Source organism: Gekko japonicus, unplaced genomic scaffold (genome assembly GCF_001447785.1).
Source record: "Gekko japonicus isolate JY-2015 unplaced genomic scaffold, Gekko_japonicus_V1.1 scaffold270, whole genome shotgun sequence".
Lineage (NCBI taxonomy): Eukaryota > Metazoa > Chordata > Lepidosauria > Squamata > Gekkonidae > Gekko > Gekko japonicus.
The window spans coordinates 1,027,534-1,054,212 of record NW_015170282.1 but is presented as its reverse complement, the minus strand read 5'-3'; the positions used below and the strand labels follow the sequence as shown (position 1 = coordinate 1,054,212).

General features: G+C 49.2%; 1 protein-coding gene across 1 annotated transcript in view; it reads left to right on the top strand.

The window, feature by feature from the left end:
* TRMT61A (tRNA methyltransferase 61A) overlaps positions 1 to 26,679 on the top strand; it is a 61,994-nt gene that overhangs the window by 22,840 nt on the left and 12,475 nt on the right. Inside the window, exon 3 of the mRNA XM_015417802.1 lies at positions 9,287 to 9,553. Within this exon, the coding sequence (XP_015273288.1) occupies positions 9,287 to 9,553 (267 nt within the window). The remainder of the gene's footprint in view (positions 1 to 9,286; positions 9,554 to 26,679) is intronic.

The window sequence follows — 26,679 nt, the reverse complement described above, 5'->3', positions numbered from 1 at the left end:
ATATATTTTCAAAAAAATATGGGAGGGCAATGGTTTTTCTTTCGTAGGTCTTTCAGGGGGATTTGACCTTCCCTTCAAATGTAAGTCAGCTTTTTCATTGTCTTCCAGTGGGTGACTTTAATGGACGGTGTTTGCTTCTACTGCATGTTTGATTATGATTGTTATTGCCCTCCCGTGTTGTAACTTGTGGGCACTCAATGAAATTGCTGAGCAGTCAGGTTAGAACGGATAAGAGGAAGTACTTCTTCACCCAAAGAGTGAGTAACACATGGAATTCACTGCCACAGGAAGTGGCGGCGGCTACAAGCATGGACGGCTTCAAAAGGGAACTGGATAAACATATGGAGCAGAGGTTCATCAGTGGCTATTAGCCACAAGGTATAGATAGGAACTCTTAGTCTGAGGCAAGTGATGCTCTGTCTTCTTGGTGCTTGGGGGGATGGCAACAGTGGGAGGGCTTCTAGTGTCCTGGCCCCACTGGTGGACCTCCTGATGGCACCTGGTATTTTTGGCCACTGTGTGACAGAGTGTTGGACTGGGTGGGCCCCTGGCCTGATCCAACATTGGCTTTTCTTATGTTCTTAATTGCTTATACCTGTACTGTTGAACCCAAACTGATCATTGGTCCCTTGTATTGTATTGTACTGCTTTATTTTTTTTTTGATGGCTTATTGTTATTTGGAAAACTTGACAATAAAATCCATTTATATATATGGGAGGGAAAATAAGTTCACCAAACTGAACCGGCACAATACAAACAGATGGAATAGAAATGTTGTGCTAATGAGAGATGGCACTAGAAGGAAAGAAAGAAACGTAAGCAAGGAAACCCCTGGCTTTGGACAGATATTTTTGAGCTGTGAAAGTACATCTCTAAAGCAGGGCAGCGTGGGTGAGCCAAGCTGGATGCAGTGGCTCCAGAACCAGCTGTGACCTTTAGGCACGGGGAACGCACCAAGCTTCATGTACCGAACTTCTTTGCAAAGAGGGAGGGCAAGACACATCCACTTTGCTCGGAGGCAGTAGCTTGTTAACAACTAAGGCTGCTTTTAGGCTTTGAGGCTGTGCAGTTCACAGATGGCATTTGTATGCGTAGCTGACTCTCGAAGCCGCAGTGGAGGCAGCTGAGAATGTGTCTTAATAATAACAGTGTAAAGTAACCTAGATTTTCACTCTCGTTCGGCACAACGAACACATCCATGATTAATGTGTTCCAGTTAAGCTGCCGAGCGGGTTTACTTTTTAAAGAGATTTTAAAACGAGCCAAGCCGCTGGATTTTCTTCTCTCTCTCTCTCTCTCTCTCTCTCTCTCTCTCTCTCTTTTAAGAAGGGCACCTGGCACGCAGTTGCTAGGGTGAAAGGAACTTGGTTTTGGGGCTGGCTTGCACAAAATTGGCAAAATCTCACCCTCTGCCTTTTGTTTTCGCCTTTGGTGGATACGCGTGTCCCGGGCATATCCGGGGTTATAAACGCAGGCGGTCCCATGAACATGGAACAGACTTGAGGCACTGCATTGTTTTGCTTGATTTCTGTAATGTGTGTTGCCCTTTGATTCTGTGTTGAATGTGAATGCGTCTACTGGGATGGACGCTGGTGTAGCGGTTAAGAGTGCCAGTTTGGTGTCGAGAGAGCCAGTTTGGTGTAGTGGTTAAGAGCGCAGACTCTAATCTGGGAGAACCGGGTTTGATTCCCCACTCCTCCACATGCAGCTGCTGGTGTGACCTTGGGTCAGCCATAAGTTCTTTTCAGAACTGTTCTCTCATGAGCAGTTCTCTCAGAGCTCTCTCAGCCCCACCTAACCTCACTGGGTGTCTGTTGTGGGGAAGGGAAGGGAAAGGAGATTGTAAGCCGCTCTGAGACTCCTTCAGGTAGTGAAGGGCGGAATATAAATCCACTCTCTTCCTTCTTCTCCTGCAGGGCCTTGCTGAATGTGATTTCTCAAGAAACGGGGGCCCAAGGAAGTATGTGGTGGTGGACATTTTTGCGGAATGTGGGAGGCCTAGGCTGTTAGGTAGAAGCCCTTCTTTCTTAAACTCTCTCCCCACGAAAACTGTCTCAGTGAGAGGGTCGCAGTCCCCCATCCACCCGCTAGGGATTAGGGCAGGCATGAGGCATGTGGGTGGGCAAATCTGTGGCCCAGAGGCCTCATCCTGCATCTCTACCTGAGAGCTTTAAGCTGGATACCAGCTTTCAGGATCAAAAACTGGAGCTCTCAAAAAGCAGGCAGAGGCCCAGATGGCCTCCCTCTCTCCCACTTTGCTACTGGCTGACAGGAAGCAAAGAAGATCTCGCTGGCTTCTTGCCAGCAGCAGCTGCTGAGTTCCATCTGGGCCAGGCTGGTCTTCGTCTTCCTTGGGCAGCCTGGGCATAGCCGGAGGCACAAGCCCTTGGGTGCGAGCCGAAGGGCAAGAGCCAACCCCCCCAGTGGTTCATAGACAGTACCTACAGTGAACCAGCCACTGATTTCTGATCTGCTTAAGCCTTATCACTACTATTGTTTGGGTTCTGTCTATTGTGACCTGATTTGGGTCCCCTCAAGGCAGTTTGGTGTAGTGGTTATGAGCTGATGGTTGGTGTCAGCTCATGAATTGTCTCCCCTCCATTGCTTCCAATTTGGGGGTTGAGGCGGTGGGTGAGCAAATGCCCATTGTCTGCCACACTGAGCTCAGTGGCCTTGCAGCGTTGGTTGGTATCACCGTGGGGGCCACTCCGCTTGGCTTGCTAAAGAACCATTTTCCTTTCCCAGTCAATGTCTGCCCCTGTGGTCCTTGGCACTTTCAACCCAGTTTGGTGGAGTGGTTAAGAGCAGCAGACTCTAATCTGGAGAACCCCACTCCTCCACATGCAGCCAGCTGGGTGGCCTTGGGTCAGTCGCCGATCTCTCAGAGCTCTTCTCTCAAGAGCAGTTTTCTGTCAGAGCTCTCTCGGGCCCACCTGTGTCTGTTGTGGGGAGGGGAAGGGAAGGAGACTGTAAACCGCTCTGAGTCTGCAAGTGAAGGGCGGGGTATAAATCCAATCTCTTCCTCCTCCTCCTCCTTCCCCCTCCCCTCATCTTGCACCCGGAGCATGTAAATAAATTAGGCCCAAACAAGTTGAGGGATTGCCAACCAACCGAATTGTGTAAAGCGCCCTACTTCAACCGCATACACAGGAAAAATACTGTTAGCTGATAGCCTCTGGGTATGTGTTTGTGCGTGTGTCAGTTAGAGAAAGGCCGACTGTACAGCACTCAGGCATTCTCTTGTTATCTCTAGAGTCTTGGAGGAATACTAATTCATACTGAGGTTGTGCAGTTCAAACGTTTTGTTCTCATATCAACGGGAACATTGGCAAGAGCACTGACGGCACTTGAAGGAAGGGCGGCCTCCAGATGTCTGCCGAAAGGAAAGCATGTTACTGATCTAGGCAGAACGTCTTTAAAAAAAAAAATTATTTGTTTTAAGTGAGATACAAAAAGGCAGAACTTCTACACGGTACAACCATTCTGCCCATGGCACCAACAGGTAGGAACCTCTTCCCCACATGAATCCTGAGAATTTCAACTGGTGGTAGAAACTGTGGTGAAGTCACAGTAACCCCACAGGGTTTTCAAGGCAAGAGACAAACAGAGGAGGTTTCCTATGGTTGCCAGTCTCCAGGTGGGGCCTGGAGATCTCCTGGAATTTCAACTGAAAAAATGGGTGCTTTGGAGGGTGGAGTCTATGGCATTATATCCTGCTGAGGCCCCCCTCCTGCCCAAACCCTGCCCTTCACAGCTTCCACCCCCAAAATCAGGAATTTTCCATCCCAGAGGTGCCAACCCTATGGTTTCCATATCCTTTTTTTTTTTTTTTTGCCTTGTGGATTTGGGCATAGCATTGAACGATAATGACACGTACCTTGTGGATGGTAGCGAACTGAAGACTAAGTATCACAGTATTAGGCAGATTTCTGGAGGCCTAGGTCTGTCAGTGGCTTTTTGCCACCATAGCCGAATGGAGTGTTCACCTTCCGAGTCAGTAGACCTTTGAATATTAGAGATATGAAATGAAATTGCTGAGCAGCCATGTTAGAACAGATAAAAAGAAGTAGTTCTTTACCCAAAGAGTGATCAACACATGGAATTCACTGCCACAGGATGTGGCGGCTACAAGCATGGACAGCTTCTAGAGGGAATTGGATAAACATATGGAGCAGAGGTCCATCAGTGGCTATTAGCCACAAGGGATAGACAGGATCTCTCTGTTTGGGGCAAGGGATGCTCTGTATTCTTGGTGCTTGAGGGGGGCAACAGTGGGAGGGCTTCTAGTGTCCTGGCCCGACTGGTGGACCTTCTGATGGTACCTGGTATTTTTAGCCACTGTGTGACAGAGTGTTGGACTGGATGGGCCGTTGGCTTGATCCAACATTGGCTTCTCTCTTATGTTCTTATAGATGTTGCCTTCTTGTTTTGGATATGGCTAGTTGACCATTATTAGAAATATAGGATGCTGGACTTCAAAAACCAGGGGTCCCCAACATGGTGCCTGTAGGCACCATGGTACCCGCCAGCATATTTCCTGGTGCCCACCAGGTGCTTTTAGAAAGTGGGTGGGGCCAGGTAGGCCTTTTGCCCAGCAGGGCTTCTGATTGGCCATTGGAAATCTGATTGGGTGTGCAGAGTTGCGAAGAGTCCCGTCAGCAACAGCTGCCACCACAACATGAGGATCTTCACTGTTTTACTGTGTGTTCGTTTTAAGAGCCAAACTGTTAAACAGAGCTTCTGCCTGAAACGTGGAAGAGTTACTATTAGAGTTATACAATAACCTTACTCCCTGACATTTTGTGATTGGTTCCACTTCCTGCGGCAGCCATTTTGTAGTTGCACCTACCACCCTGTGTCAGAATGCCAAAGGTGCCCGCAGGCATGGAAAGGTTGGGGACCCCTGCGGAGGAGGATGAGGAGATTGGATTTATATCCTACCCTTCACTACCCAAAGGAGTCTCAGAGCGGCTTACAATCTCCTTTCCCTTCCCCTCCCCACAACAGACACCCTGTGAGGTAGCTGGGGCTGAGAGAGCTCTTTCAAGGACTGCTCCTGAGAGAACAGCTCTGAAAGAACTTGTGACTGTCCCAAGTTTATGCCAGCAGCTGCATGTGGAGGAGTGGGGAATCAAACCGGGTTCTCCCAGATAGAGTTCGCTGCACCAAACTGGCTCACCATGACATGCAGAGGGCTCTCTCTTTGGCAAGAGTCCATCCATTTTCTGATTTATTTTTTCAGGGCAGCATTTTTTTTCAGTGCTGATTTAGCCAGTTGGCCTTCTGCTGCCAAAGGGGATTGTCCTGTTCCAAAGAACTGCAAGTGCCTGCCATTGGAACAAAACCAGTTCCTAAACACTCAATTCTGGACTTGGCATCTACAAAATTTTTGATTAATCCCCAGAGCCAGGCAGTGAGCCAAAGTCTGTCTTAATGGGGGGTTCCTTGAACGGGAAGAACAGTATCTTCCCTAGTGGTTGAGGAGCAGATTTTCAAAAGGAAGACTCTTAAATATGTACAAGAATATCGAGTGGGAAACTAGATCCGTGTGTCAGGCCGTTGCCTTTAGTTTTTTTCTCTCCACTCCTGCTGTTTTGACATCCCTTCTGTTTGCTTCTGGGGAGGGATGGGAAGGGACCCAAAGCGGGTGTAACGTTCAGCCCTCCGGGAAGCAAAATCATGACGCTCTCCTGGATGGCGGAAGTCCCCAGCCGGGCCTTTGTGCTTTCTGAGGAGAGACTGTTTAGTGCAGTCTGCTGGTCTCCTTAGCCGCTGGCACCATGCCGCTGTTGGCACGGATGGCAGTTGATAGGTAAGAGGGGGGCAGTGTGGCAGCAAAATTACAGAGGCTTCATTGTTACCTCAGTAGAGCAGGGAAGCGCTGAGAGGAAGAGGTGAGAATTCACACGTGTGAATTTAGCGTTCCTAACAGTATTGTCACACAGAGCTGCCTTATATAATCAGACCATTGGTCCGCCAAGGTCAGTATTGTCTACTCGGACTGGCAGTGGCTGTCCAGCGTCTCAGGCTGAGGTGTTTCACATCACCTACTACGCGAGCCTTTAAATGGAGATGCTGGGAATCGAACCTGGGACCTTCTGCACACCAAGCAGGGGCTCTTCTGCTGAGCCACAGCCCTCCCACTGGGAGAATGACTAGGGAACAAGAGTGGAGATGCTTGGGGGACGTGGAAGTGGTTTTTAGATATGTGGCACGGAGTTTCCTTTTTGTTTCCCTATATCTCAAGCTTCCGAGTAGAGAGAGACTATATTTTTATTTCATTCATGCCCTGCCTTTCCCCCCAATACAGACCCAAAGAGGTTTACGTCATTCTCCTTTCCTTCATGTTATCCTAGCAGCTATCCTTTGAGGTTGGTTAGGCCAAGAGCGTGTGACAGAACCAAGGTCACCCAGAAAGCTTCCATGGTATAGTTAGGAACTGAACAGCTGGGTCTCGCAGATGCTAGCCCGATACTGTAACCGCCACATCACACTGGCCCTGTGGGGGAAAAGTGATTTGATCTGAAGGCTGTGCGAGGAGGGAAAAACCTGAGGGCAGGTATGTTTTTGTGAGGAATTTTTTTTCTTCTTCTTTAAGCCCAGTGGAGAATCGGACATTTTTGGAACACTGGGGCGGGGAGAAGCTTCCACGAGACATTCTCTCTTGGAATAAATGACAGTGCTTTTTAAGACAAGGTTTTACTTCCTCAAAATGTGTAATTGAATTTTTTTTAAATATAAGACTGTGACATTAGGCAGCCGTGAAGGAGCTAGAAAAGATTAAGTGTAAGGATGTGTCACTGATGACCAAGATCACGATAATTCATACCATAATTCGTAGAAAAAGAGGTGCAGGAGCTCATTAGTATAACTCATTTGCATATGCCACACCCCCTGACATCACCGGAAGTGTGTCAGAAGGCAACACCCACCGCTCAGGCTCCACTGGGCTGTTTTGGATTGCTAGCTATTGGGGGGGGGGAACGTGCAGATCTGTCCTCACAGAGGAGGGAGAGCTTGCACCTGAAGGTGGGCTGGGGGGGGCTCTGCAACTTACCTGGCTGCTTCTTGCGCCTCGTGGCCCAACTGAGGACTGCTGGGTGCAGGGGGCGGGGCTTGCTGCATGTGCACGCCCCCTTACTCCTTACTGCCGGAGCTCCGCTCCTATGCGCTCCCGCAGGAAATGACCCCTGGTATTCACCATTACTGTGGATGGGTATGAAAGTTGGACAATGAAGTTCTTCTTACGTTGCCCTACTAAGTCAAGACTGTGGCTCCATCTAGTACTTTCTGGCTCTGTTTATACATGACACAAAGTTCTGGTTTGTTTTTGCTGGACTGGCTTGTTACTGAGCTGGATCCTGGGTTTCCAGTTGCTCTAATCCGGGTTGGCTCACCAAATGGTGGTTTCATCACACTCCTTCTTACCAGGCATTCCTTTTTTTTTGTTTTATGCAGAAGCTACAGTGAGGGGAAAAGAAAAGAAACAGGATTAAACTTGGCGATCTGCATCAGTGCCCTGACCTGGACGGCCCAGGCTAGCCTGAGCTTGTCAGGTCTCAGAAGCAAAGTAAGGTTGTCCCTGGTTAGTTCTTGGACGGGGTTTCGTTGGCCAGTCTTATTGACGGGGGGTTGACCAAAGAACTACTGTATCTACAGTTAAGTTTTTTGTTCTCTGGAATGAAAATACGGGCTGAGATAACATCCTGTGTTTAATTTTCTCAGATTCTAACCCTCAAGTTGTTAGCTATACTAGGATGAATGATGTACACAGAGAGTTTATGCGGGTAATTAAGTCAATAGCAGTGTGTTTTTTTTCCTGCTTCTGTATGGCTTATGGGCCATAATAAAGACTGACTGACTAGTTGGATGGGAGACCAGCAAGTAAGTCCAGGGTTGCTATGCAGAGGCAGGCAATGGCCGGCCATCTCTGCTCATCTCTTGCCTTGAAGACTCGATGGCAGGGGTGTGATGACCGTGAGCACCGTGGTGCCCGGACACCTTTTCTGGCACTCGCAAAGTGTTTTTAGGAAGTGGGCGGGCCAGGTGGGCCTTTTGCCCAGCAAGAGATTTGACTGGCTGTGCAGATTTTAAAAGACATCACCAGAGCACAAGGATCTTCACTGTGTGAATGAAGGCAAAGCTACGGCACCCTTTTTGTAGCTGGCTCCAACTTTTTTCTTCCGATGACCCCCACCGTGCCCTTCCCTGCCGTACTGTGCAGACAGCACTGTAGCTGGCAAAAGGGGTTTAGATCGCCATCTGGATTGGTTAATTTATTGGTTTACTGTGATAATTTTATGCTGATTAGGCTGATTGTAATGGCTTTTAACGCTGTAAATTGCCCAGAGCCTGCTTGCAGGGTGGGTGAGTCATAAATTTAATAAACCCCTGAAGCAGCCATTTTGTGGCAGCCATCTTGTATCTGCACCCACCAACCTGTGTCAAAATCCCAGAGGTGCCTGCAGGCTCAGAAAGTTGGGGACCCCCGCCTTATGGGCTCGCCAGCAGTCGGCTGTGACCTACAGCACTTCACACGCCTGCATCGGAATATCACTAACTGTGGCTAATAAACCAGACGGTAGTTTCATATCCTAGTTTGACTTCCCCTGGCGACTTGCTTTCAGACAACCGCACACGTGGTTTCATGTATCTGGTATAAACAGAGCACGCAGAAGAGCTGTGCGCATGTGTTTATATGTTTTGCTGAATTGTTTTAAGTAATATATATAGAATCATAGAATCACAGAGTTGGAAGGGGTCCTACAGGCCATCTAGTCCAACCCCCCCCCCCCGCTCAATGCAGGATCAGCCTTGAGCATCCCTGACAAGAGTTTCTCCAGACGCTGCTTAAAGACGGCCAGTGAGGGGGAGCTCGCCACCTCCCTAGGCAGCTGATTCCACTGCTGCACAACTCTTATTGTCAAAACGTTTTTCCTAAGGTCCAGCCAGTAACTTCCCGCCCTTCATTTAAACCCACTGTTGCGAGTCCTCTCCTCTGCTGCCCACAGGATCAGCTCCCTGCCCTCCTCTAAGTGACAGCCCTTCCAATACTTCAAGAGAGCAATCCTGTCCCCCATCAGCCTCCTCTTCTCCAGTCTGAACAGTCCCAAGTCCATCAGCCTTTCCTCACAGGGCTTGGTCTCCAGGCCCCTGATCGTCCTCATCACTCTCCTCTGCATCTGCTCCATTCTGAAAATACAGGCCGAGATAACATCCTTTGTTATGCCCCTTTTCCTTTTAAGTAGCACGTCTTCTCAAAAGCTGCACTATTCTTCTTTTCAGGCACCGGAAGTGGTTCCCTCTCTCATGCTATGATCCGGACCATCTCTCCAACGGGACATCTGTACACAGTGGAGTTTCATCAGCAGAGAGCAGAGAAAGCCATCGAGGAGTTTCGAGAGCACCGGGTGGACCACTTGGTGACTGTGAAGAACCAAGATGTCTGCAAAATGGGGTTTGGAGTCTCTGGTATTGCCGACGCAGTGTTTCTGGACATTCCGTCGCCATGGGAAGCGATCGGGCATGCCAAATCGGCTCTAAAACATGAAGGTAAGTTATTTGTTGTGTCTCTGTAGGTGAAATGGGAGAGTCCGTGTTGCCAAATAAACCCTCCAGATTCTTTCCCTGAAAACCCCAGATTATGCCATTGAAATATAAGATGCCAAAATGTTAAAGTGTGCATTTATTTATCTTGCAGTATGCTTTCCATGCCCTGACCTGGATAGCCCAGCTAAGCAGGGGTCAGCGCTGTTTACTATTTGGATGCAGTGCTCCCTCTAAGCTGTGCACATGAACGGCCGTTCATTAACACAGGAAGCCCCATTCAGCAGCAATCTGGAGCCACACAGGGTCTTGCACTGAAATGACATTTAATTAATTAGTTTAATTAATTGGATTTCTAGCCGGCCCTTCCCTGAACAGCAAGGCTCAGGGCAGGTTACAACAGTGAAAACACACAGTAAGTTAAAACAATTAAAACGCAATCCAAACTATATTTAAAACCCAATCCAGCATTGAATAATACATAAGGTGGCAATGAGACGGTAAGGGCACCCAGAGAAGTATGTATGCCTATAGATGGATGGAACCAAGTATAGATGTATGCCCGTAGATTGAACCAAGATGAAACCACTTGGCAACCACCCCCAACTGCAATGAGAAAAGCAGAGTGCTTTGTTTTGCATAACTTATGCAAATTATGAACATTTGCATAATTCCACTTAACAAAGAAGAGGGACTGTGGAAGACAGTGAAATTCCATCTCCCGGATGCTGGATGTCGACACCATCTTCATCCCATCCTCCAGCTTCTGAGATTTCAATTGGCACTGTCCACGTGTTCTTGCAGTCTTGAGGACTAGTGCCTTGGCCTTTTCTTTTTCTTTTTTTAAAAAAGCTGATATTCTCATAAATTCCAATTTTTATGAATTCCGTGCCAAATAGTAAATTCCACATTTGGAGAATACATACATATCTGTGGAATATGTAGCAGCCTACAATAACTAATGGAAGCTTTACTGATTGGAACTTTCCAGTGTGGAGAAAACAGAAGGGGAAGCCCCATCTCACTTTGAATGCTGTTCTTTTCTGGCTGGGGGGAGGGGGAGACCGGAGCCTCTCTCCTCTGCTCCATTCTTTTGTCTGTGCGTATATGAGAGCAAATGCCTGCCTCTGTGTGTGGGCGTACTTGATTCTCTGCGTTTTCCACTCGTGTTGGCATTCTCATGCATTATAGATACTTGCATTGTTTATGGTGATGCTGGGTATGGATTTGAAAGCGGAGCTGAGAAAAAGGGGGCTGTGACTCAGTGGTTAGAGTGCTTAATATGCAGAAGGGCTCCGGTTCAGTCCCCAGCTGCTCCATTTAAGAAGATCAGGTAACCGGGGTGATGCACAGCGACCTCTTTGGTTCATCGGATGATGCCCATGCAGTTTTCAACGTATATTGTAACAATCAAGAATACGACAGACATTATTTTTTTGTAGATAAATGAAAGCTGCAGTTAAAAAGAAAATATTGCCAGGTTGTGCACAAGGCAGAAAATAGAAGAGAGAGAGAGAGAGAGAGAGAGAGAGAGAGAGAGAGAGAGAGAGAGAGAGAGAAAGAGAGAGAGAGAGAAAGAAAGAAAGAAAGAAAGGAAATCTGATAGTTTCCTCTGTATGCAATGCTGCTGTTACTTGTACTGGGCTCTTATCTTTCTAAGTCACGTCATTCTTGCACTAAAACGCAAGGCCTGCTGTTGCTAAGATCCCTTAAGTCTTTTTAAAAAGGCGGGTGGGGGTGGGGGGCAAACGAGAGCTTCGGGTTTGCAGTAGAAGAAAGGCAAGAGAGAAAGAGAGATCTGGAAGCAGAAAAACATCTCTCTCCCACAGGTTTTTCCTTTGATGGCCGCAGTTGTTGGCACGTGCGGAATACATAAAAAAATGCTTTGTGAACTCCTGTCAAGCATATTCTAGCTGAGCGGCAAGTGTGGGGGGGCGGCATAGTAACATAACCGGGAGGAAGGGAAGGAGAATAAGCCCTCTCTGACATTTTGTCAAGAGAGGATGCGTGTGTGGAGAGTTACGATTCTGAGAGATCTTTCATGCTAATGACTGAAGCCAGAATGGAATGCTGGATAAACTGTTACTCAGCCTTAAGGAAGTTGGTTTCTGCAGGAGAAACGTTTGGGGTTGGGGCTGTGCCGTCGGGAGCGGATTGGCCATTTAACTTACAGGGAAATTTCCCGGTGGGCCACTGGTGGCCAAGAGCAAGTAGAGTCAAGCCCCAGGTACTTGCAAGTTGCCGGATGGATGAACTCCCTATAAGAGAACTGGCCATGACAGGATACATACAATTTTTCTTCTCTGTGAATCATGAACATAGGAAGTTGCCTTATACCAACCGTACCATTCGTCTGTCAAGCTCAGTTGTTCATCTTCTGTGAACCCGGGATGGCTCACAGGAAGTTGCCTTATACCCACAGTCCTCAGAGTGGTGCCATTGGCACCCTGGTGCCCATTGGCATCTTTTCTGGCTCCCACTACGTGTTTTTAGAAAGTGGGTGGGGCCAGGTAGAGCTTTTGCCCAGCAGGCCTTCCGATTGGCTATTGGAGATTTGATTGGCTGTGCAGATCTTTATTTTAATGTTGCTTTGGCGGCAGCTGCCTCCACAGCACAAGGATCCACACTGTGATATTGAAGTTAAGCTGTGGCAGCCATTTTGTGGCTGGCTCCACCCCCTGAAGCAGCCATTTTGTGGCCGCACCTACCGTGCCATGTCAGAATTTCAAATGTGCCCGTAGGCTCGAAAAGGATGGAGACCCTTGCCTTATACCAATCAGACCATTGGTCTGTGAAGCTCACTTTTGTCGATTCTGAGTAGCAGCTGCATATCACCTCCTACCTGACCCTTACAACAGAGATGCCGGGGATTGAACCTGAGACCTAATGCATGCAAAGCCGCTGTTCTACCACTGAGCCACGGTCCCTTCCTCTACATGTGTTCATGCTGCAGGGAGTAACTGCAAAGAATGTCCTACTGGGAGCTCTGTGTGCCCTCTCTTGACCTCATGTAGGCTGCGCAAACCACAAATTCACATGGCGTAGCATCCTTCCCTTATTCATATGCTCCAGCCTGATAGACATGATGCTTTTGTGACTTCCCTGCGCCGTATTTAATTATTAGGGGCTGAATAATTTAGTAGATCTAGCTGAACATTTCCACGACAAGATGCGTCTGGTGGTTCTCTGGAAAACCACTGTTGTTAGGGTACTTGAGACACACAGCATGGGGATCGGCAACGTGTTCAGCCAGGAGGGCTGAACTGAAAACACATCCTGGGCTAGAAGGCAGGAGGTTTTACATATTTGATTTGCATAGTACGCACACTGTCTTGTTTTTTTAATCACCCAAGATGCCAGAGTTGCCATCGGTGAACCTTCCGTGCTTTTTCTTCTGTGTTTTTATTCTGAATTGTGAAAAATCTGGATGGGTCCCTGAATTGACTTAGAATCGTAGAGTTGGAAGGGACCTCCAGGGTCATCTAGTCCAACCCCCTGCACAGTCCAGGAAATTCACAAATACCTCCCCCCCACACCCCCAATGACCCCTGTTCCATGCCCAGAAGATGGCAAAAAAACCCTCCAGGATCCCTGGCCAAACTGGCCTGGAGAAAAATTGCCCAAAGTGGTGATCAGCATTTCCCTGGGTATGTAAGAAAGGGATATGTTTACGCCTGGATCCCCACATTCAGAGTTCATTTGCCCCTGTACTGCCAGCTTGGTGTAGTGGTTAAGTGTGTGGACTCTGATCTGGGAGAACTGGGTTCGATTCCCCATTCCTCCACTTGCAGCTGCTGGATGACCTTGGGCAAGCCATAGTTCTGGCACAGCTGTTCTTGAGAAAGAGCCGTTTCTGTCAGAGCTCTCTCAGCCCCACCTACCTCACAGGGTATCTGTTGCGGGGAGGGGAAGGGAAATGAGTTTGTAAGCCACTCTGAGACTCTTGAGTGAAGGGCGGGGTATAAATCCAATCTCCTCCTCCTCCTCTTCCTCCTTCTTCTCCTCCTCTAGTTTCCCTAATGATATGTTCTGCATACAGATTGACAATAGGGAAATAAAATGCATTCTTGTCTGACACTTTTGCCAATTGGAAACCATCCTGTTTCTCCATATTCTGTCCTGATAGTGGCCTCTAGAGTTACCCAACACTCTTTGTCAGCATGGATCTTAAATAGGGTTACTGGCTCTGGGTTGGGAAATTTCTGGACATTTGATGGGTGGAGCCTGGTGAGGGCAAGGCTCGGGGAGAGAAGGTATAATGCCAAAGAATCCACCCTCCAGAGGAAGAGCCAGTTTGGTGTAGTGGTTAGGAGCGCGGACTCTAATCTGGGAGAACCGGGTTTGATTCCCCACTCTTCCACATGCATCCGCTGGTGTGACTTTGGGTCAGTGACAAGTTCTTTCAGAGCTGTCTCTCAAGGACAGTTCTGGAAAGAGCTCTCTCAGCCCCACCTACCTCACAGGGTGTCTGTTGTGGGGAGGGGAAGAGAAAGGGATCGTAAGCCGCTCTGAGACTCCTTTGGGTAGTAAAGGATGGGGTATAAATCCAGTCTCCTCTTCTTCCTCTTCCTCCTCTTCTTCTTCTTCCTCTTCCTCTTCCTCCTCCTCTTCCACCTCTTCCTCCTCCTCGTCCTGGAGACCAAGATCACTTGCAGTTCGAGGAGATCTCCAGTCCCAGCCTGGAGGATGGGAACTCCAAGAGGGAGAGAGAAGGGCAAAAAAGAAGGAATCAGGTAGTGATGAGTTTCTGTTTGGAATCCTGGCCTAGGTGAGCTGTAGGCAGGGTAAGATTAGCAGCCGTACTCCTCCCAGAAGACTTAAGGTACAATCTGATCGGAACGCCACATCATCTCCCTGTTAATCTGTCACCCGCTCCACCACCCCCAGGAGATCACATAACAATTATTTGAAAGTGGGTGTTAATTTCTAATTTACACATTCCATAAATCCTTAACAAGACCAGAGAGGGTTTCTCCCCCCCCCCCCCCCCCACAGGAGTGATTCAACCCCACGTGCTCGGAATAGCTGCACTTCATTAATTTAACAGGCTGGGGGTTAATGGTCTGTTACACGTCCGTCTACTGCTGCTGTCCTGCCCCAGATTGCTTTGACCTCCCCCCCCCCCCCTTTTAACAACCTGTCATGTTGCACAGAGAGCTGCGAAAATTTGGAAAGGAAAACTGCAGGGCTTTGGGGTTTGCGGCTGGAGCGGAGAGGCCTGTTTTGCTGCTGTTGGCGTGCGGGAGTGTCACGGCCAGCCGTGCGCCTTTGGACGGCAGCTGGGTTTCTCTGCCAACAGCCCCTGCTTGCCTGTTGAAGATCTGCTGCAGTGCAGATCTTGCTTCATCACTGAAACCTGCACTGACACACACACACACACCCGCTAGCTTCTCTTTTCAGCATATGCTGATAAATACATTTTGATGCAGAGGTTGCTGTCCCCAGCGCCTGACCTTGGGTGGTGGTTGTTGTTGTTGACTGAATATTTTACTAAAGTCCTTTAGGCTGTTTTTTTAAAAAGGGAGGAGAGCGAGAGGCTCCCTGTGGCTGGACTCGGCTGTATATTTTTTAAAAATGGTGGAAATACAAATTGCGTGTTGCTGCTTTTTTGGGCTTTGGGGTCTGTTTCATTAGCTCGGGGAGACAGCCCTCTGGATTTAATTTGTCTTCTCCCCACCCAAAAAAAGTGAATGAAACGGAAAGCTCAGGACACATACAGAGGTCGCAGTGAACTCTTGAGCCGTGGCCGGCAAGAATGCAACCGTTGGTGGTTGCAAGCACTTCCCCTTGAATTGAGATCCAGTTTGCCACAGTGCCAGTGCGTGGGTGCCCAGGATAAAATGGCTGCCGTCAAATGGAGAAGGAGAGAGTGTTGTAAACCACTTTGGGGTCCCCATTGGGGAAGAAAGTGGAGGTATAAACAAATTAAGTAAATAAAGAAATTGGCATATTTGGAGCTGGGCTTGCTCCCCGCAAATCAGGATTCTAAAGTGGATTCAAAACCTGTTCCAAATTGCCCAGACATCTGCATGGCCACACCACAGCCCATGGGAATTGGATTCAAGGATTCGGAAACCAGGAAGCTCTCTCAGCCTCACCTCTCCCCTCCTCCTCCATCTACATAGCTATTCTGGTCATAGCCCTTCATGTACATTTCCTCTGGCAATCTTTACAACCGTCCAGTAGAGTAAAAAGGTAAAGGTAAAGGTTTCCCTTGCTCGAAAGCCAGTCGAGTCCGACTCTAGGGTTGCGGTGCTCATCTCCGTTTCAAAGCCGAAGAGCCAGCGCTGTCCGAAGACGTTTCCGTGGTCATGTGGCCGGCATGACTAAACACCAAGGCGCACGGAACGCTGTTACCTTCCCACTGAAGTGGTACCTGTTTATCTACTTGCAGTTTCTTGGTTTCAAACTGCTAGGTTGGCAGGAGCTGGAACTAGAGACGGGAGCTCACTCCGTCATGCGGCACCCGGGTCTCAAACTGCTGAACTACCGAACTTCCACAGCCTGCAGTTCAGCGTCTTAACCACTTGAGCCACCGCAGTAGAGTAGATCAACATTATTATCCCCTTTGGAATTCTGTTGGCTAGAGTGTGGATGACGTCGAAGGGTGAGATGCCTTCAGGGAAGGGGAGGGTGCAGGATTGAATGTTTTCCTATAAAAAAAACAGCCCTCCCTTATCTGTGAAAGCTAGTATGTCAAGGTTTCTAGCTGAGTCTATACCCTGAAATGCTAGGTTTCTATTGCAGGGAGAGTGGGGGACCATTCCTATATTGATGCAGTCTGAATTAGATGGGGGAAGAGGGCTATCCTGTCTGCCATTTCTGACTGCATGTTGGGTTGGTGTCCTCCAGGTAACCCAAGATAAGTTATTAAGTGTGAGAGGAAGGGCTACGTTGGTTCATGCGGGCGTGGGGTGATTGTCAGGTACTAGCCCGGAGCGGATAATCCGTGGACTGTTTTAAAACAAACTGTCTTGAGTGCCCCTTTTTGGTGCAGATTTCTGGCGTTCTGCTCGTCCGCCTTCTCCCTTTGCGGTTAATGTCCTCTAAAGCACTCGATGCTAGGCAGAAGCATGCTGTTTATAATTCCATTTGTGAACGGTTTTAAATTTTCATGATGGGAGATGAGGAAATGAACAGTGGGGATGACTCTTTTTTCCATTTAGACTCCTTGCATTATGAATCAAGCCTGGCCACCGCTCAGGGCAGGAAGCCGGGGGAGTCCTAGCTGGCAGAAGCAACCTACTTCCCCCCTCGGCCTTCTTTTAGGGCTGTTGCAACTAGGGGGAAATGAGCACTTTTGTCATTGAGCCAGTGGTTCGAAGTCTTCCTTCCGGGAAGACACCATCCCGCGTGAATTCCCCTGCTGAGGAACCTCTGCCTGTCTGCCATAGGAATGCTGAACATCGCATGGGCTCCTGGGGCATAAAAAGAAGATTGCTGGATCCCACCAATAGTCTGACGTCCTGCTTCACACACCAGCCACCCAGTTGCCCTGGAAAGCCGACAAACGGCAGAGAGGCCCAGGTCTCTCCCCAGTGATCCCTCCTAGTGCTGGTATTCAAAGGTTTGCTCAGGCTCATAGCGAGGATTTTGTGGCTTGTTGGGGCAATGTTTTTCTGGTGGGACTGAAGTTCTCAGTACAGGAAGAAAAGCCATTTAACCAATAGAAAAATGCTTACCAGGAGAGATTTATAAATTGCAAGCTGTCATCCACTTTAGATGACAGTTCTCAGCTGCTGCAAGTTAATCACTTTCTGCCAGCCTAAGCAGCCATTCTGATAGCAAGGCGGCAGGTGGGGGTGATGACTTCTGTAGTCAAGAAAGCTAACACTTAGGCAGAAAAACTCTCTTAAAGGTGACCAGTTTCTTGACACAGAGTTAGAAGGGATCCTAGAGGTCACCTACTCCAACCCCCTTGATCAGTGTGGGAATTAGTCAACTACAGCAGCCTACTCTGCTTAAAGGAGTGTACGTTTTTAAGAAAATGTTTAAAAATAATTGAAAAGAGCATTTACAGGAGAAATTCTTGTGGCATTGTACCTTTAAGAAAGGCGTCGGAGCCCCTGAAAGCCCCACTGTAGATACGGGTCTGGGTTTGTTGCCTTTGGATATGGAGATTCCCTTTGGTTACTGTGACTAACAGCCCCTGGTGGACCTCTCCTCCCTGAATCTTGTCTAATCCCCTTTTGAAGCTCTCTGTTTTGGTGTGTATTCCTGTGTATCCTTGTGTGCACCATAGAGACAGAAAAAGACTACAGTAAGGGTCACCAACATCTTCCCTCTGGGCATTGTGGCAACATCCCCTGGGGCCCACCAAGTGTTTTTTAAAAGTGGGTGGGGCTCCCAGTTGGCCACTGGATATCACATTGGCTGCAAATTAAAATAACTTTGTTTTGGTGGCAGCTTTCTTCACGATGCTGGTTTTATTCTCTTCTTTCCCATTGTGTTTTTTTTAATTGCTCCTCTTGTTCCCCGCACTTGGGTTTCCTTTGCGGTTGGCTCCACCTCCCATGATGGCCTTTTTGTAGTTGGCTCCGCCTTCCGTGGTGGCCATTTTGTGGTTGGCTCTGCCTTCCGTGGTGGCCATTTTGTGGTTGGCTCTGCCTCCCATGGTGGCCATTTTGGGGTTGGCTACTCCTCCCATGGTAGCCAATTTATGGTTGGCTCCGCCTCCCATGGTGGCCATTTTGTGGTTGGCTCTGCCTCCCATGGTGGCCATTTTCTGGTTGGCTTCAACTCTCATGGTGGCCATTTTCTGGTTGCAGCTTCCACCCTGTGTCAGGATTCCAAAAGTGCCTGGAGGCTCAAAAACGTTGGGGACCCCTAGACTAGGGTATCCGGCAAAAACAGAAAGCTGCCATTGGCCAAGGGTCTCTAACGGTGCAGAGTGCTGTCACCTTATTCCTCGGCATCTCTGTGGTCAAAATCCCTTGGAGATAGCATGGGAAAACTTCTTCAGTTTTAATGCATCAACAAGGCCTGTTCTGCAGCGGTATGTGACTCAAACCCTTTTCTGTCTCACATGCATCATGACCACTCTGCATGTGGAGGGCAAGGAAGAAGAGGAGGAGGAGACTGGGATTTACACCCCGCTGGCACTACCCGAAGGAGTCTCAGAGCGGCTTACGGTCCACTTTCCCTTCCCCTCCCCACAACAGAGACCCTGTGACGTAGGTGGGGCTGAGAGAGCTCTGAGAGAACTGCTCCTAAGAGAACAGCTCTGAAAGGACTTGTAACTGACCCAAGGTCACACCAGCAGCTGCATGTGGAGGAGTGGGGAATCAAACCCGGTTCTCCCTAATCAGAGTCCGTGCTCCTAACCACTGCACCAAACTGGCTCTCCAGGTAGGCTTCTCGTCTCTCACCGTCATCCCACATGACATAAGAACAGACCATAGGAAACCCACAACACTTTCCCATGGCTTTATGTCTCAGGAAGCGAGGGGCAAGGAGCAGAGGAGCTGGCTCTCAGGAGACCTTGTCTTCTCTTCCTCCTTTTCTCTCTGAGGAACTTCTGGTATCATTCTGACAGTGGTCCTCACAGGCAGGGGCTCTTTAATGTGTGTGGGGGCCGGGGGGGGAGGGAACGGTCTATGCCGTCCCCCCTCCTCAGCTGCATTGGGAAGGCGCCTCTGCACCTGAGGGAAGCTACTCATGGCCACAGCTGTTTGCCAGCCTCCAGGTGGCGGCTGGAGATCTCCTGCTGTTACAACTGAACTCCAGGCAACAGAGATCAGTTCCCCTGGAGAAAATGGCCACTTTTGAAGGTGGACTCTATGGCATTATACCCCAGTGAAGTCCCTCCCCGCCCCAAACCCCGCCTCCTGCAGGCTCCACCCCCGAAATCTCCAGGTATTTCCCAACCCAGAGCTGGTGACCCTAGCAGTAAAGGAATGATAATGCCGGTCTGCCTTGCAGGGTCATTTGTAAGTATTATGGAGACAGCTTGTTGCAGCAGTTTAGATGCTTTCAAAATGCGGTGGGGTGTCTGACTGTGACCTGGCAGACCCAGGTTTGAGTTCCTAGTGTGCCATGAAAGCTTGCTGGGTAAATGTGAGCAGGTGAATGTAAGCCATTCACTCTCTCTCTCTCTCTCTCTTAGCTGAGCCTACCTGACAGGGATGTTGTTGATGGGAGGATAAAATAGACGAGGGGAGAATGATGTTGTAAGCCACCTTGGGTGCCCATCAGTGCTCCCTCTGTGGAGTCTTGTGAGCAAAAATTCTACTTTGTGAGCCACTGGCATTAAAGCTGTGAGCGAGCGATTGGGCTGCTGCATAAATCAGTTTGCTCTGGAGCCCTCCTTCCTGAGCGAAGACAAAGGTGTGTGAGCCGGAGGCTAAGAAACTGTGAGCTAGCTCACTCTTACTCAGCTTAGAGGGAACACTGGTGCCCATTGGGGAGAAAAGCAGGATAGAAGTCTCTAAATAAATAAACCCGAAGAAGGACTTGGAAGCCTTTTTCCACGTAGAGGGACCCCTGCTCTGTAGCGTGCATCATGAGTTGCAGCATCTCTTGTGGAATCTGTTTTGTTTAAAAGATTTGCAAGCTCACCGTTCTGCTGGAGCATCAAAGGTTGGTAACAACCAACAGCAGCGTACATTAAATAAACATCAAGTTACCTTTTTTTCTTTTGAACTATGGTGCTGGAGAAGACTCTTGAGAGTCCCTTGGACTGCGAGAAGATCAAATCAGTCAATCCTAAAAGAAATCAACCCTGACTGTTCCCTGGAAGGCCAGATACTGAAGATGAAGCTCAGACTTTGGCCACCAAATGAGAAGGGAGCACTCACTGGAGAAGACCCTGATGCTGGGAAAGATTGAAGGTCAAAGAAGACGGGGACGGCAAAGGATGAGATGGTTAGACAGTGTTATAGATGCAACGAACATGAAATTTAGGCAACTTCAGAGGACAGCGGAAGACAGGAAGGCCTGTCGTGATCTGGTCCATGGGGTCGCGAAGAGTCGGACTCGACTGTGCGACTGAACAACAACAAACCTTTTTTTCAAAAACCACTTCGAAATAGAACAAAGGCAGACGAATAACTTGACGAATAATTTACTAAACAGACTCTTTTTTTTTTACCCAAAAGACTCTCAAACTCTTCCAAAATAACTTCATTTTGTAGCTTTGGTGGAAAGCTGGAAAGGTGGAATCACTGTTCCGGGAGGCTGTTCAGTCGAATGTTGACTCCAGAGGTGTAGCCGTGTAAGACTACTGGAGCAAAATGTAAACAGGTGGCACCTTAAAGACCAACAGAATTTCATTCCAGCCAAAGCTTTTGTGAACTGGAATCCACCAGGCAATTTTGCATGTTGGATCTTACAGGGTTCTACACAATCATGCACGCTGGATGCCATCTGTCTTTCACAGTAGGTCACAAGCGGGCTTCACTAATCCCTTCCACCACCCCGAGGTTTTCTCACCAGCGGTGAGCCACCTTCTGCTGCTGCGAAGACCGCAGAACTCTACTCTCCCCTCCCCCCCTTCATAATGAGTCTGCTTAACCCAGGAAGCCGACAGAGTTTTGCAGAGAGGTTCTTTAAAGAAAAGGAAAGCTGTGGACATCAGGCATCTAATACAGCCCCTCTTAGATTCAGTGCAGGGAAAGCCCAGCTGCTGTTGTCGGAGAATGAATTATGCAAACTTTGATTTGCATAACAGGCGGACGGCAGTCTTGAGACTCATGAATAATTAGGAATAGCTGAGCAGAGTGGTAAGGTGTGGGACAAAGTGGGAGAAGGGGAAGAGACCACTGTCCAAAGCCCGAGGAGGAGGAGGAAGACGCTTGGCAAGGCTGAAGAGCCTGGTCTTCTGAACTTCGGATATATCGGTGCTGTAGACTTAAACTTGGTTTAGCAGTGATCTCCTCTCCTGGGAAACTGCAGTTCTGCATGCAGGCGGGCAGGGTGAGATCAGAAACAGGGCACTGTTGCAGCATCACCAAGATCCTGTAGAGCAGTGGTCCCCAACCTTTTTGAGCCTACGAGGTACCCTTGGAATTCTGACATATGGTGGGCACAGCCACAGGATGGCTGCCGCATCTTGCCTTCATTCACACCTGTAAAGATCCTTGTGCTGTGGTGGCAGCTGCTGTCGAACCAGAGTTTTTAAAAATCTGCGCAACCAATCAGATCCCCAATGGCCAATCAGAAGCCTTGCTGGGCAAAAGCCCCACCTGGCCCCTCCTGCCCCCCCCCAGTGGGCACTGGGGAAGTGTTGGGGGTACCATGGTTGGGGATCCCGGGTTTAGAGACAGCCATGATAGAGCAGAAGAAAACCTATATGCATCTGTGATGGAAATATACTCACGGAAACTCAGCCCAGTCCCCTCTTTGCTCTACCAAAGCATCACAGATGTCTCAAGAGGGAATTAGATAAGCATATGGAGCAGAGGTCCATCAGTGGCTATTAGCCACAAAGTATAGATAGGAACTCTCAGTCTGGGGCAAAGGATGCTCTGTATTCTTGGTGCTTGGGGGGGGGGGCAACAGTGGGAGGGCTCCTAGTGTCCTGGCCCCACTGCTGGACCTCCTGATGGCACCTGGTATTTTTGGCCAATGTGTGACAGAGTGTTGGACTAGATGGGCCATTGGCCTGATCCAACATTGGCTTCTCTCTTATGTTCTTATGGTGTTTTTGTTTCTTCTGAACAATGAGCACTAGAAACTTTGGTTTTGCTTTATTTGTTTATTTATTCGGGAGGTGGTGAGCTCTCCTCATCTGACAGCAATGCGGATTCTGTGAACTCAGGCAGATCATGTGAGAGAGGGCAGGGAGGGTTGCATCAGAGCTTAGTTCTCGCCCTGTGGTGTAGTGGTTAAGTGTGCGGACTCTAATCTGGGAGAACCGGGTTTGATTCCCCACTCCTCCACTTGCACCTGCCGATGTGACCTTGGGTCAGTCACAAGCTCTGGCACAGCTGTCCTTGAAAAAGAGCCGTTTGTGTCAGAGTTCTCTCAGCCCCACCCACCTCACAGGGAGTCTGTTGTGGGGAGGGGAAGGGAAGGGAGTTTGTAAGCCGCTCTGAGACTCCAAGTGAAGGGCGGGGGTATAAATCCAATCTCTTCTTCTTCTCTTCTTCTTCTTACACGCCCACGGAAATGCTGATTGCTTTGGGGTCAGGAAGCAATTTTTCTCCAGGCCGGTTTGGCTGGAGATCCTGGAGTTTGTTTTTTTGGTCATCTTCTGGGCATGAAACAGGAGTCACAGGGAGGTGTTTGTGAATTCCCTGCCTTGGACTAGATGACCCTGGAGGTCCCTTCCAACTCTGTGATTCTAGGATTTACACCCCGCCTTTCTTCCCAACGGAGACCCAAAGTGGCTTACATCATTTTTGCTTCGTTTGTTTTATTCACTATATTTATAGTCTCACTCGGCCTGAATGAAGATTACATAGCATAAGTCAAAACGATCGGTAGGATTGGACATCTAATAAACAGCACTGGACAAGGGCCTATGGCTCCATGGTAGAGCCTCTGCTTGGCATGCAGAAGGTCCCCGGTTCAGTGCCCGGAATCTCAAGTTTAAAGGATGATGTGATGGGAAGACCCCGGAGAGCCCCTGCCGGTCTGCGCAGACAGTACGGACTTTGAAGGACCAATGGTCTGATTCAGTATGAGGCAGCTTCATGTCTCCATGTGTGGGAAAAGGGAAGAAGAAGAAGAAGAAGAAGAAGAAGAAGAAGAAGAAGAAGAAGAAGAAGAAGAAGAAGAAGAAGAAGAAGAAGAAGAAGAAGAAGAAGAAGAAGAAGAAGAAGTTATACCCCGCCCTTCACTCGGAGTCAGAGCGGCTTACAATCTCCTTTCCCTTCCCCTCCCCACAACAGACACCCTGTGGGGCAGGTAGGTCTGAGAGAACAGCTCTGAGAGAACTGTGACCGACCCAAGGACACCCAGCAGCTGCGTGTGAAGGAGTGGGGAATCAAACCCGGTTCTCCAGATTAGAGTCCGCTGCTCTTACCCACTACACCAAACTGGCTTTAGGAGTAGCTGTTGGAAGAAGTGATCTGGGTGCCAATACGAACACGAGAACTCATCTTCTACTGGGTCAAACACTTGGTCTGTTTATTCATTGACTTCATTTATACTGCGCCTTTCTTCCCAGTTGGGGGGGACGGGACTCAGAGCACCTTACATCATTCTCCCTTCCTCCATTTCTATCCTCGTGACAGCCCTGTGAGGTAGGTTAGGCTGACAGCATGTGACTGGCCCCCAGTCACCCAGCGAACTCCCATGGCAGAGTGGGGGTTCGAACCCGGATCTCCCAGGTCCTAGTCTGAAGCTCTGACAACTACGCCACACTCCAAGGCTGCCATGATGGGAAAGGCAGATTCTTGCACAGAATGCTGCGTTCTTTCCTTTTGACCAAACCACCCTTCCGTGAAAGGAACGACATGCCTTCTGCCGCCCGTGGTGGTGCAGTGCAAGAAATTGCCTGTCACCACAATCTGATGCTAATGAATCAGGAGCCTTTATTTTTTTTCTTCCCTGGCTTCCTCCGAGAGCCAAAGCCTCCCGTTCTCGTTGTCAGCAAAACGGCAGCCTGCCCACGTGCTCCCTGGCTTGAAGGACATTCTGTGTCCCCCCCCTTCCTTTCCACTGGCAATATTTTTAGCGTGCTAGTAAGCAAAGAGTAAATGCCAGGGAGGACGCTGTTCTCGGATGTTGATGCCTCACCCCCACAAATCAGGGGTGTCCCCCCCCCCAATCAAGATCCTGGTAATTTTCTGCTGTTGTTGAGATGCTGCCGTGGCACAGAAGCATGCAGGGAGGGGCCGTGGCTCAGTGGCTGAGCACCTGCTCGGCATGCAGAAGGTCCCAGGTTCACTCCCCGGCATTTCCAGCAAAAGAATCTGATGGTAGGTGATGCAAAAGACCCCCCCCCCCGTCTGAAACCCAGAGAGCTGCTGCTGGTCTGAGCGGACAATACTGACCTTGATGGGCCAGTGGTCTCATTCAGTACAAGGCAACTTCTTATGTGTTCACAGAGGATTGCAGCCCCCCTCCCACAGCAATATATGAAATCACATAGAATGCTTTGCTTCTGAAACTAAGGGTTGGATTCTTGCAGGGGAAAAACGGGGGGAAATCGATAGTCCTTGCTTCGTACCAAATCCAGCTCTTTATTTTGTGTACTCTGACTGGCAGCCGCTATGTCAGCAGAGGGGGGAAATATCTTTCCCACCAGCTGCTCTCTCTGAGATCCTTTGTCTGGAGGTGCCGGGGATTGAACCTGGGACCTCCTGCACGCAGAGCAGATGCTCTGTTGCTGAAGCACAGCCCCGACCCAGCAAAGCTGTGAAGGATAAATAAGGTGGTTTCACGAAAGGCCTACTTGGGATGGGAGGATGTATCGAAAGCCAGTTTTGGTGTAATGGTTAGGAGCACAGACTCTAATCTGGGAGAACCCGGTTTGATTCCTCACTCCTCCCCATGCAGCTGCTGATGTGACCTTGGGCAATTCATAGTTCTGTCAGAGCTGTTCTTGAAAGGGCAGTTCTTGAAAGAGCTCTCTCAGCTCCACCTACCTCACAGGGTGTCTGTTGTGAGAAGGGGAAGGGAAAGGAGATTGTAAACTGCTCTGAGGCTCCTTCAGGTAGTGACGGGCGGGGTATAAATCCAGTCTCTCCTTCTATCTGATACCCCCCAAGGGCATGTCCGTCTAGACAGCTATCAGGATATTGTACCTTCGTGGCAGGCACTCCTTAGCAGTTAAATCTGACTCCTTTGGGGAAATATGCTTGCTAAATCTAGGTTCCTAGAACCAATGTTCCCATTCAGGGCCTGTTATAGAAGCGGCAGTCAAAATCTTGGGATGGGGAACCTCATCTTGACAGTTACCTCCAGGTGTTAGATGCAAACAGCATGGCAGAGCAACGGTATTTCTGCCATTCCTGGGAGATTTCCAAGACAGCTGGCTGGCCATTGTAAGGAATGGGGTGCTGATCTAGTTGGCATCACGATCAGGTAAAGGTAAAGGTTCCCTTGCTCGAAAGCCAGTCGAATCCGACTCTAGGGTTTCGGTGCTCATCTCCGTTTCAAAGCCGAAGAGCCAGCGCTGTCTGAAGATGTTTCCATGGTCCTGTGGCCGGCATGACTAAACACCGAGGCGCACGGAACGCTGTTACCTTCCCACCGAAGTGGTCCCTATTTATCTACTTGCAATTTCTTGCTTTCGAACTGCTAGGTTGGCAGGAGCTGGAACTAGAGACGGGAGCTCACTCCGTCATGCGGCAACCCGGGTCTCGAACTGCTGAACTACTGACCTACCACAGCCTGCAGTTCAGCGTCTTAACCACTTGAGCCACCGCAGTGAGCAAATGGGGTGGGTGAGGGACAAGGGTCATTCTAGAGAGCATGTGTAGAGCAAACCAAGACCCAGCAGCCTCAGGGCATCACCTTTTGCGGGTCTGGGAAGCAGTAATGGCCATAAGCCACGCCCGTTGGCTTCTCCCGCACCTCTGGCCCTAGCAGTGCAGCCGGGGCCTCGGTTGGGCAGAGAGCCGGCCATGGGTGCCAAGCCGAATGGTCTGCCGTGCCCGCTAGGTGCTGCCGCCTTGCTCCAGAGTAGAATAAAGACTGATGGGTCTAAGGCAGCTACGATGCCAATGTTTGGTATGACAGGAATATGTGGCTTCTTCACATATAATTACTTCTTCACCCAAAGGGTGATTAACGCATGGAATTCACTGCCACAGGAGGTGGTGGTGGCTACACGCATGGAAAGCTTCAAGAGGGAATTAGATAAGCATATGGAGCGGAGGTCCATCGGTGGTTATTAGCCACAAGATAGGATCTCTCAGGCTGGGGCAAGGGATGCTCTGTATTCTTGGTGCTTGGGGGGAGGGCAGCAGTGGGAGTAGTGTCATCCGGGCGCAACTGCTGATCCTCCTGAGGGCACCTGGTATTTTTGGCCACTGTGAACCGGATGGGCCATTGGCTTGACCCAGCATTGGCTTCTCTTATGTTCTTATGTGGCTGATTTGTGGTCCTTTCGGCTCCGGAGAGATTTCACTGTACGACAAGTCCCCTGTCTCACCTGCAAAAACATGACCGTCTACACAGTGCTCAAAAAGTTCTGCATTTCTGTTCTCTCTCTCTCTCTCTCTCTCTCTCTCTCTCTCTCT